Source organism: Petaurus breviceps, unplaced genomic scaffold (genome assembly GCF_028583685.1).
Source record: "Petaurus breviceps papuanus isolate PSGF00001 unplaced genomic scaffold, PetGlider_PUasm1.0 90692, whole genome shotgun sequence".
NCBI classification, from domain to species: domain Eukaryota; kingdom Metazoa; phylum Chordata; class Mammalia; order Diprotodontia; family Petauridae; genus Petaurus; species Petaurus breviceps.
In genome coordinates, this window is record NW_027187313.1 from 7,667,137 (window position 1) to 7,677,301 (window position 10,165).

General features: G+C 40.0%; 1 protein-coding gene across 4 annotated transcripts in view; it reads right to left on the bottom strand.

Moving 5' to 3' along the window:
- ZBTB37 (zinc finger and BTB domain containing 37) overlaps positions 1-10,165 on the bottom strand; it is a 31,915-nt gene that overhangs the window by 21,297 nt on the left and 453 nt on the right. For all 4 annotated transcript variants that reach the window (XR_011163887.1, XR_011163886.1, XM_069065548.1 and 1 more), the window contains exons 2-3: positions 7,739-8,690; positions 6,099-6,198 (exon numbers count right to left, since the gene is read on the bottom strand). Coding sequence is in view for 2 of the 4 variants with exons in the window: in XM_069065548.1 (XP_068921649.1) it covers positions 6,099-6,198; positions 7,739-8,690 (1,052 nt within the window). In the remaining 2 variants the exon portion in view is untranslated. The remainder of the gene's footprint in view (positions 1-6,098; positions 6,199-7,738; positions 8,691-10,165) is intronic.

The following is a 10,165-nucleotide window of genomic DNA, read 5'->3' on the forward strand; positions in this document are numbered from 1 at the left end:
AGCTGCAGGCAGTAACTTTTTCTCTAAAACATTCTTAGTGACTTTCCAATATACTATCAACAATTTATATGTATCTCACATACAGGTGGCTGACCCAACACCTCAGAACAAACTAGCAGAAAATCTAGAAAGAGAATCTAGACTGAATTATGAATCTAGTGTCCTATACACTTATTAATTATGTGAAAAATTCACTTAATTTAAAGTATTAATATTAAAGTAATCAATACATAATACTTTAGTTCTCATGATTCACTTAGTATATTATCGAGAGCATGTTGTAATAGGAGTACTGGCTTTGGATTCCTAAGTCCTAGCTCTGACACTCAATATGTCTATGACCCCAGACCAGCCAATCTTTCTGGGTCTCAATTTTATTATCTGTTAAACAAAGACAATAACACACCACCTCTGTAACAGTTGATAGGAGAGCAAATGAGACGATGGATGTAGAAGTGTTTTCTAACTATAAAAACCTTATAACATGAAGTATCATAATTAACTGAGGAGTAGTATGGCACAGGCTGGAAAGCCAACTTGAACTCTGACTACATGACTAAGAATTCCTTTAACCTTTTGATGTCTTATGTACCCCATAACTTAGCTGCAGAATTGGTTCATATCTGAGTTGGTAAAGGGAGTTTACTTATAAGTTCCCTATACCAATGTAGTTACAGGGCTGGACCCCCCAAAAAATTTTTTTCTTTTTAATTAACTATTAAGACAGTTCCTGCTCTTGAAATGCTTAAAAAACAGGAAATACCTAAAAGCAGAGGAGATGTATATTTTTAATTCATGTTGACAATTAACTCTTCATATTGTCTACCTCAAAACTAATAGTCTTTTGGAATGCTGTATGCAAACAACCATTTTCATCATCTAATTTGTATATGTTAATATATAAAGCAGCTTTAAACTAAGCAGCTGAAAGTAATCTCCAAGTCATATGACATGGTTAATATTTTCCCAATTTCCTTTAGATTCTAAGGTAACATTTTTTGGGGGTAATTAAATTTATTTTACCATAATGAAGTACCAAATTTACTATAAGAAAATTTTGGAAGTAATTATGATGTAAGTAACATTTAAACTCTTCTGTTGCTAATTAGGCAATGAACTCTTGGAGTTATTATAAAAGAAATTTTCTTTTTTGCTACTTATGTAAGGAGATAATATGCAGGCAATGAAAAAATCAAGTTTAGTTCCAGGAAAAGGATGAATTGTGGGAGAGCATTAAAAGCAGATTTCAAGGACATGGAAAAAACTTCATTTTTATCTCTTTGTAAAGGTCAAATAGTATTTTAATTTTATTTTTTAGCTTACCTTGAACATTTAGTATCTCAGTAATGAAGCTATCTAATATAACAAATAGATACTAATATCAGTTCTTCTCTAATGAAAGGAAACTATAAGATGAGGATTGAATAATTTATTTGAAAACTACAATACAAAAATAATGCCTCGTATTTATAGAGTGCTTTCTTCCAAAGTGCTGCATTAAAATTTGATCATTCAGAGGGTAAATTTTTACTAAGTTTCTCAGCCCTGCTGATTTCTGAGACATTCATAAACAGAAAAAAACTTTGTTTTTTAAATGTGCAGAAAGGAACTATGTTAAGCAGAGATCAGAATAAGAGGGGAAATACAGGGGGAAGAGGCGAAAGTTAATTTTAGATATTTGGAGGGCTATTTATTCATTAATCCTAAATCCTTTTCCCTCATTTCTTCCAAAAAAAGTCATCTAATGAGACAACTGCTCCAGCAGTTCTAACAGAGGGTGGGGGAAATGGATAGTGTGATGTTTAAAAAGTTTTGAGAGACATAGTTTCTAGGTAATTTGATAATTTTATTAACGAGGCCAACAGATTAATAATAAAAGGATGGTCATTTGGAAATATCTCATAGATCAAAAACAATCATGGCAACAATGAGGTTCACAGTTTATATACTCTTTTCAATGGGGCTTTGAGAGTGACCCCTGGACATAGAAATTATCTCTACTCAGACCACCCCCAGCTTTTTCAATCTAGACAAAAGGATCCGTAGAACACAATGGACTTCCCCACTTTAGATTAAATTCCTTGCAAGACTGAGTGGGGTCTGACCAAGATGAGGAGAATTACCACAATCTCATTATCAGTAACATCTATCAGACTGAACTTTTTAAAGGATTTTAGAAGAATGGGAAGAGCTCTGAATCTCCCCCCCAAATTACTGGTTATTAATAATCATTTCTCATAATATACAGTATTATTTCACAGAAGTTCACAGAGGAATTAGAAGTAGTTTATGAAGTAAACAGTTGAAGAGTGACTAAAGATTTAGAACATCATTATTTTGCTTTATATTTAAGCCTGCACAATTTAACAATGTAAAGGAAAGATTACAACTTAGTTGGTTCACAGATCTCATTTCCCCAATATGATACATCAAACCTAACACTCTTAAGTATGGTCTTCAAAGCCTTTCTCTATCTGGTGTTAGCTGGATGAATATTAGATTAAAAGTTATCTGGTCCAGTTTGTCAGTTTCATTTAAAGACTTCTATGGTTGAGGATTTCACCATCAACTAAGAAGTATTTATTGAGCACCTACTATAGACTCAGTGCTATGGAAGACACAGATGTGTCAAGAGGGCAGAATAGTCCAATGGAAAGAGTACTGGATTGGGAATGAACTGGATTGGATCCACATTCTTGCTTGACTCGGACAAGTTCAGTGTAACTCTGAAATAGTCAATCTCTCTTGGGTCTCCCCTTCTTCAGGACAAGTTTCTCTAAGATCTCTTACAGCTCTACAACTTCAACCCTTATTGGGGAGATGGGACTAACACACACAAAGTAACAGGAAACAATATAGGACAGAAGTACTAAATTGTGTGACAAAACTATGTACAGTAGGGGTTCAGAGAAAAGGGGGCTCAAAGATGCCTTAATAATATTTCATATATAGATATAAAGATATAGATACCTCTATGTCTACATATTTATCTGTAGTGTAAGGGTTCTTATTTGCCAGCCATCGAAGGCAAGGCTGACTGTTGAGCTCACTGATTTTTCCAGTCATCCAGTCTCTACATTTAGAGAAGAATTAATGGAGGAAGTGTGTCTTGAGCTGGGCTTTAAAGAATGGGGTATACAGAGGAGGGCAAGAAAAAATATTTTGGAGTTAGGAGCAAAGTGTTTCTCAGAGAAGGAAAAGATTAACCTATCTGAAACTGATGAGAACTAAAAAGAGAGGTTAGAACCAAATTACAGAGGACCCTGAAACGAGAAATTTAAATGTTTTGGTAGAAAGTGGGGAGTTACTGAAGGTTTTTCAGTCAGTAGAGTGACCCAAGTATAGTTTGTTCTAGTATGTCACCACCCTCAGGGTCAAATACCCCTCTAAACCTAGATCAACTATTTGGGAGGCTGCTAGATAGCTCTGTGGACAGAGCACTAGGCCTGGAGTCAGGAAGATCTAAGTTCAGATTTGACCTTGGATAGTTACTAGCTGGGTGATCCTAGGCAAGTCACTTAACTTCTGTTGGTCCTAATCCATTGGAGAAGGAAACAGTAAACCACTCCACTATCTTTGCCAAGAAAATCCCATGCACAGTATGGTTCATGAGTCAGACGTGATTGAATAAACTCTCTTTTGGGCGGCAAGGTGGTGCAGTGGAGTGTGAAGCCAGGTGTCAGGAAGACTTTTCCTAAATTCAAATCTGGTTTGACATTTACTGGTTGTGTGACCCTGAGCAAGTCACTTATGCCTCTCTGATATAAAATGAACTGGAGAAGGAAATGGCAAACTACTCCAGTATCTTTGCCAAGAAAACTCCAAATGGGGTCACGGAGAGCTGGACACAATTGAAAAACAACTTAACAACAAACTCTGTTTTACTCCAAATTTCATTTCTTTATTTGGTTTTCTGCAGAAATGGAGGAAAAGAGGTGAGCAGCCTCCTCAGAATAATCATTCATATACATGTGCTCTCTTGAAGCTTGAAACAACAGGAAGACTTTTGGGACACTGTATATACAGACCATTATTAACAGGACTCGATAATTTCTAAAGTTCCTTTGTAGTTCTAAACCCTATGATCCCACGAATTAAATCCTTGATATCATTTCTAGAAAGTGTCATTTATTGCTTGCTTCTTCCTAGCCTGCACCCCCATCTGCATCTAGTCAGGAAAGTTTTCTTAATGTATATCTATATTTTCTTATTTTGATATTTCAGGTTAGGCCTGATGCCCGAAGCAAGCAACTGTTGCCTGCCTCTTTCTTTTAAAATGTGGTTGAAACTCTTCCACGAAGTCTTCTTAAGCAGATGAATTCACCCTATCTTCCACCAGCATTATGACTGTGTACATGCTGTTGTTCAGTCGTCTCAGTTGTATTCGATTCTTCGTGATCCTTTTTTGGGGTTTTCTTGGCAGAGATACCAGAGTGGTTTGCCATTTCCTTCTCCAGCTTATTTTACAGATGAAAAACTGAGGTAAACAGGGTTAAGTGACTTGCCCAGGGTCACAAAGCTAGTAAGTGTTTCATGACAGATTTGAACTCTGGAAGATACACGCTGGTGTGCAATTGAGTCTTTGGTCCTACTTAAGTATTCCAAGGAATCAGTTATTATTAGTGAATTTGTCTTCCAGTGAGATGCTAATTTTATCTGCTTATTAACATCTTTATTTGCATGACAGTCACCTTTATATTGAAATTATATCCTTCTTTAGAGACTAGAGGGGAAAAAAAGATCCCCAAATGTGACTATCACTTGACCAAAGCTTTTATTTTATGCCTCTAATTTCCTGCTGTTTTTCCCCAACTTCAGAAGAAAAATTTTCCATGGTAATAGTGGCAATTTCCTGTTATGATATCATAAACATAATATAGATACAACTACTCAAATAACAGGTGGGCCCTCTCAGCACCCTAGAAAACTCTCTAGGACAGAAATTTGAAGGGCAGGTGCCAATCTGCATTGGTAGATGTAGTTTCCTCACTGTGAGCTCCCCATAACAAAACACAGGTCTAGTTAAAAAAAAATGAGCTTATAGCAACAACTACAAATTGAACATAATATTACCAGTGTGCTAGAAGTCGATAATAACTCACACTTACTTGGAACATAACTATTTCTGAAGCATTTTCCTCATACTCGTATAAGGTGGTGGGCTGTCAGTACCCATGTACAAATAAAGAACCTGAAGCTCACAGATAGGAAATGGCTTGTTCAGGATCACATGATGACCACATGCTAGAGTGCAACTGGAAATCAAGGCTCTTGATTCCCAGTTCAGCACTCTAACCACCAGGCTGCACTGCTTCTCATTTATAAGTGGTGGCTAGGGCAGCTCTCACAGTATCTTACATGAAATTATTTTTTTACACATTTCTTTTATTTTTAAACCTTCCATTGCTTCTCTAAGTAAAAAAAAATGACAGAACTGCTCAAAATTCATTATATGTCTTCACCTGGCACATGCTTTTTCCAGTCCTCAGTTGGCCTACCATGTGAATACCATTTCACACATAAGCAACAAGTCCACCACTTACACAGTGCTCACTAGTGAAGAAACCAAACAATGCTCTGTGGATAATTACAAAGAAAACAGAAGTCATAGTCCCTGTTCTCTAGGACTTTACCATTTATTAGAGAAGATAAGTCTAATACGAATAAGAATATGAATTGCAAGTGCTTAATAACTGCCTTTTCATTCATTTCATTTAAATGCAAAACTTGATTAGAAAGGCCACTAGGTCCTATTCTTGCATGTACTTTGTAAGAAGTAGGTTTAATTTCTCCAAGAACACAAACTGCCCCTGTATTCCAAAAGAAATGCCACATTGTATTCCTACTGCTTCTTCCCAAACTTCAACCTTCACCAAAAGAACACTTTTTGAATGTTGCAGAATAAGTATTTGGAAATAATGAGAGATCATTAATAAAACTCCTCTCTTTTCAACCTTTATTTTTCCATTAATTCAAAAACAATGGTAACCAAAGACTTCCTAAGGTCATCAAAAGGGGTACAACTTAAAAAGATTACATTGTACTTGTTGAAGGGCATTCTTAAACTTCCACACAGTCACTAAGTTGTCACTACATACCTGGGAGCTAGGCTGCTTAGGCTCATCCATTCTCCCAGGAGATTCACTGCGGGCCCGGTGTCGCTCAGTCAGGGTGACAACACTTCCAGAAGGGCTAAATCTGTCGGCAGAGGAGCATAAAGGGGGTAACACAACAGTAATGTTAAAGAACTTCTGACTGATGAGGTCATTCCTTTAGTCTATGGATAATAAAGGGGACAGCATATGGAACAGTATGATGATTTTCAGCATGGTAACTGAGAAATACTCACACTGGGTCCATTTTGACTTGAAGTTAAGGAATCACATTTAGTCTAATAAGCGAAAGAAAAACCATTTTGTAGAAGGAGAGATCAATGACACATAATGACATAATGACACTGAGGCACAATATGTAAGTAAAATGCTCATGTCACAACAGCAGTACTAGAAAAACACTAAGAAATCTGCATAACAACTCAGGGAACTAAAATTAAAGTTAGGTCTGTAATTCTAGGCCTGTTACTTTGTGTGACCAATTACATTTTAAATTATTAAGAGATCAAATACCAACAAATTACATTTTTAAAAATCAGGTTAATGAATGAGTGATAAAGCTAAATCAACTTCTAGGTCACTTGAATTAAAACTCCAGTTACTTTTTTTCACTGGACAAACCTTGGGGGACAAGAATCAGTATGGTCAATAAAGAGTGCTATTTTACATATGTATATGTGTTCCATAAGTAATGGGACAAAGGAGAGAAAACATCCAAAATTTGACCATCTGAAGAAACAACAGGTCATGGGTTATCTGGATTTCCGTACCACTTACTGATCTCTGCAACAAGGTCTTAACAGGCCAGTAACATGTTTTAGATCTGCTGTTTATGCAGTCAAAATTTGTTTTTTATTGTCAGGAGAAAAAAAATAGCAGAATATACTCTTTGGATTGCATTTAACCAATCTCAATTGTGGGGGAGAATGCTTAATGTACTTTCAACTTAATTTAACACCTGTGCCCATTCCCCCTTAAAATTATGTCCTTAAAAATGGGTAAACAAAGAGAAAAAATAATGAAATGGTTAGGCCCTTGGCAGCAGTAGCTACTGATCAAGGCCAGACAGAAAATATATTCAAATGGCAAGCTGAGAAAGAAATGGACAAACAATCCCAAAAGAATCTCCTTGGCATCACACTATGGACCACTGAGAGCCAAAGAAGCACTAGGGCCATACCAATGCCTCCTCTGGAGAAGGTGGCTAAAGGAAAGTGAAGCAGGGCTACAAAGAAACGTGAAACTCCCCCAAGCCACCTACCTGTGTGATAACATACCAAGGAAGGGAAAGGCCGCCTGGTTCCCAGCTGACGGTCAGCTCCCTGCCTCGAATCCGAGGAAGCCCTGGCAATTACTGATGCTAGTGTGGCTGCAGATGCTATTCTGATTCATGGAAGTGTCTAACTTTACCATAGTTCTCACAACACTGTGAATACTTCAGGACTAGGAGCTTCCTGCTTTAAAAAAATAAGAATGCAAGTCTTTTGGCACACCTCCAATTTCCCCAACAGAGTCAATTCTTATTTCGTCTAAACAACAGGTAGGGAAGATCCTCTCTAAGTCAGAGAGATGGCCGCGATCAGTGGTACCTGAATGAGTCAGGAAATGCGCAAAAGAAACCTTACCTGTCCATTTCACTGCTGGTGGGCCGAGTGGCCTTGGGTGCTGACGACCCCATGGCATAATTCTCTTGTCCTCCTGACCCGTGGCCTGTAGTGTCAATCACCATGGCAGCGACCTCCTCAGCACTACTCCCATCTTCTCCAGAGGGCTGATTCTCTGTTCCAAGCCACTCCTCCAGATTCTCAGTTTTGATCCGAACTCCTCCAAGAACTCTCACCTCATCATCACTTCGACCCCCTCGATCAGCTACCCCAGTCTCCACATACCACTGTCCTGCTCGGTTAATCCTTAGGATAGGCTCCCGGCTCTCCACATCAGAACTCTGCTCAATTATTTGAGGGCTGGTTGATTCTTCAGGCGGACTTAGCTCCCTGATATCCAGCACCGTGCTAACTTGGCCCCTTCGGCTCCCCTTTGGTGTATTGTGACGTGGGCTAAGGGGGCGGTTTAGATTTGGAGTTACCCTGTGAGATTCTGGGGGTCTCTCCTGATGCTTTGTCCTTGTCTGGCCTAATTCTGCCTCGACTTCTGCTACATTAATCTTGAAATGTATACCCTCAAGAATCTGTGTACATTTGTCTATGATGTGCTGCATCTGTAGAAAACTGGCAGCTGTTAGGTAGCTGATGATATCGGCCAGTTGTAGACATATCCGCCCAGTGTAACAAAATGAAAGGAGCTGCTCAAAAACAGTAGGATTCTTGATGACTGATATGGAGACAGTGCTCATCTCGTTCAAGGACATGTGGTCCCGGAAATAGGGAGAGCTGGCAGCCAACACAACTTTGTGAGCCCGAAAAGCCTGTCCTTGCACATTGACCACAATATCACAGAGACGACCCTGCATGCGCAGCTGGTTGAGGTGGCTCAGGACTGAGTTGCTAAAGTCAGGGATCTCCAACTGTATGTTCCCACCTTTCTCCATGGTGTGCCTGATGGTACAGGCTTTCAACCCTGTTGAAAGAGGAAATAGGAATAATGACCACCAATCATGACTACATTCCCAGGGTGCTTTACAAGTATTTGGAAATTCTACTGCAAAATGCTTCTGGAGAAGAAAGCTACTTTCCCTAGATCTAAATGGGAAAATAGCAGTTATCAAAAGGTTAAGTCTACTATTCCAGGGTTTGTGGTAAGTCACCATGAAACCTGGAAAGAAACATTGGGCTTTTATTACACTATCTTTAGGTTTTTATTACACTATCTTTATTAATAATTATGTAGCTTCAACTTTAATGCAAGAGTTCAACAGAGAAGAGAAAAAATAAAGCATTTAAATGTTTGATTTTCTAAATGTATATGTCTTTTAAGTTAATTTTTTCAAGACGGATGAAAAAAATGGACAAAACTTTTTTTGAGGGTATGAGATATAACGAATAAGCAAGGATACACAAAATATCGTGGCAGATTAACTAAGGTTTGTCAGGCACCTGTGAACATTTTATTGAGATCCTTACCCTATGTTAAATATTTTGTGGTATGACTAATAACCTATTTAAAGATATGCCAGTTTCTCCCAGTACCAGCCAGCTCCTGAAAAAGCTGGCTTAGGACAAAAAGGCAAATCTTGTTTTAGGAAAAGTGCCGTAGGTGACTCATCTCCATGAGCTCTAGAAGGCTGGGCTTCTACCAGAAGCAGCCCTGTCAGAATTCAAACCTGGGAGTTTTTTGTGTTGCGTTTATGTAAAATGGACCTCTGCCTAACCTCGTTCAGAAAACTTCAAAGTTTAAGGAGTTGTGTTCGAACTCATGGGAAACTAATGCTAAGTCAGAAATGGTTTCACACGAGCCCGGCCGGAGAGCGCCGGTCTGAGCGCGAGTGGGCAACTAGCTGGCTACCGGTCCGTGCACAAGGGCTCTCACTTCACGGACTTACGGGCCTCCCCACCTAGCGCTGCGTTCCCTACCAAGGGGGTACAGATACATCCACAGTTGCGTGTGTTTATCCACCGGACCTCCCCCCTCCCCCCAGCCTACTGGTGTTTGTTTGGAAACATTTAATTCAAAGAGCCGGGCCGGTGCCGCACCGATTCAGACGTGTTTATTTCGGAGCCCACACCAGCGCCTTTCTGCATGGTGGTGGAGGTGGTTTCCTTTTTCCAGCAACTCCCAGGTGGGGAGGGAGGAATCCCCAGGAGAAAACTCTGTCTCTCCCTCGCGTGGCTGGGGGTCCCGCGGGGCCGTGGAGTTGTGATCAGTTTGCAGACAGGCGGAGCGGGCAAGGGAGCAAGGCTGGGGTGGGCAGCTTGGGGCAGAGGGCACGGGGGCGGGTCAGCCGGGGAGGGGGAAGGGGGCTGCCCCCGGGAGGGGGCGTTCCCCCTCCGGAGCGGGTCCAGCTCGGGTGGGGTGGGGTGTGGCTGCAAGGGAGCGGTGCCCGCCGGCAGCCAGGTTGGGTGCAGGTCTCGGGGGTCTGGAAGGAGGGGCCCCGC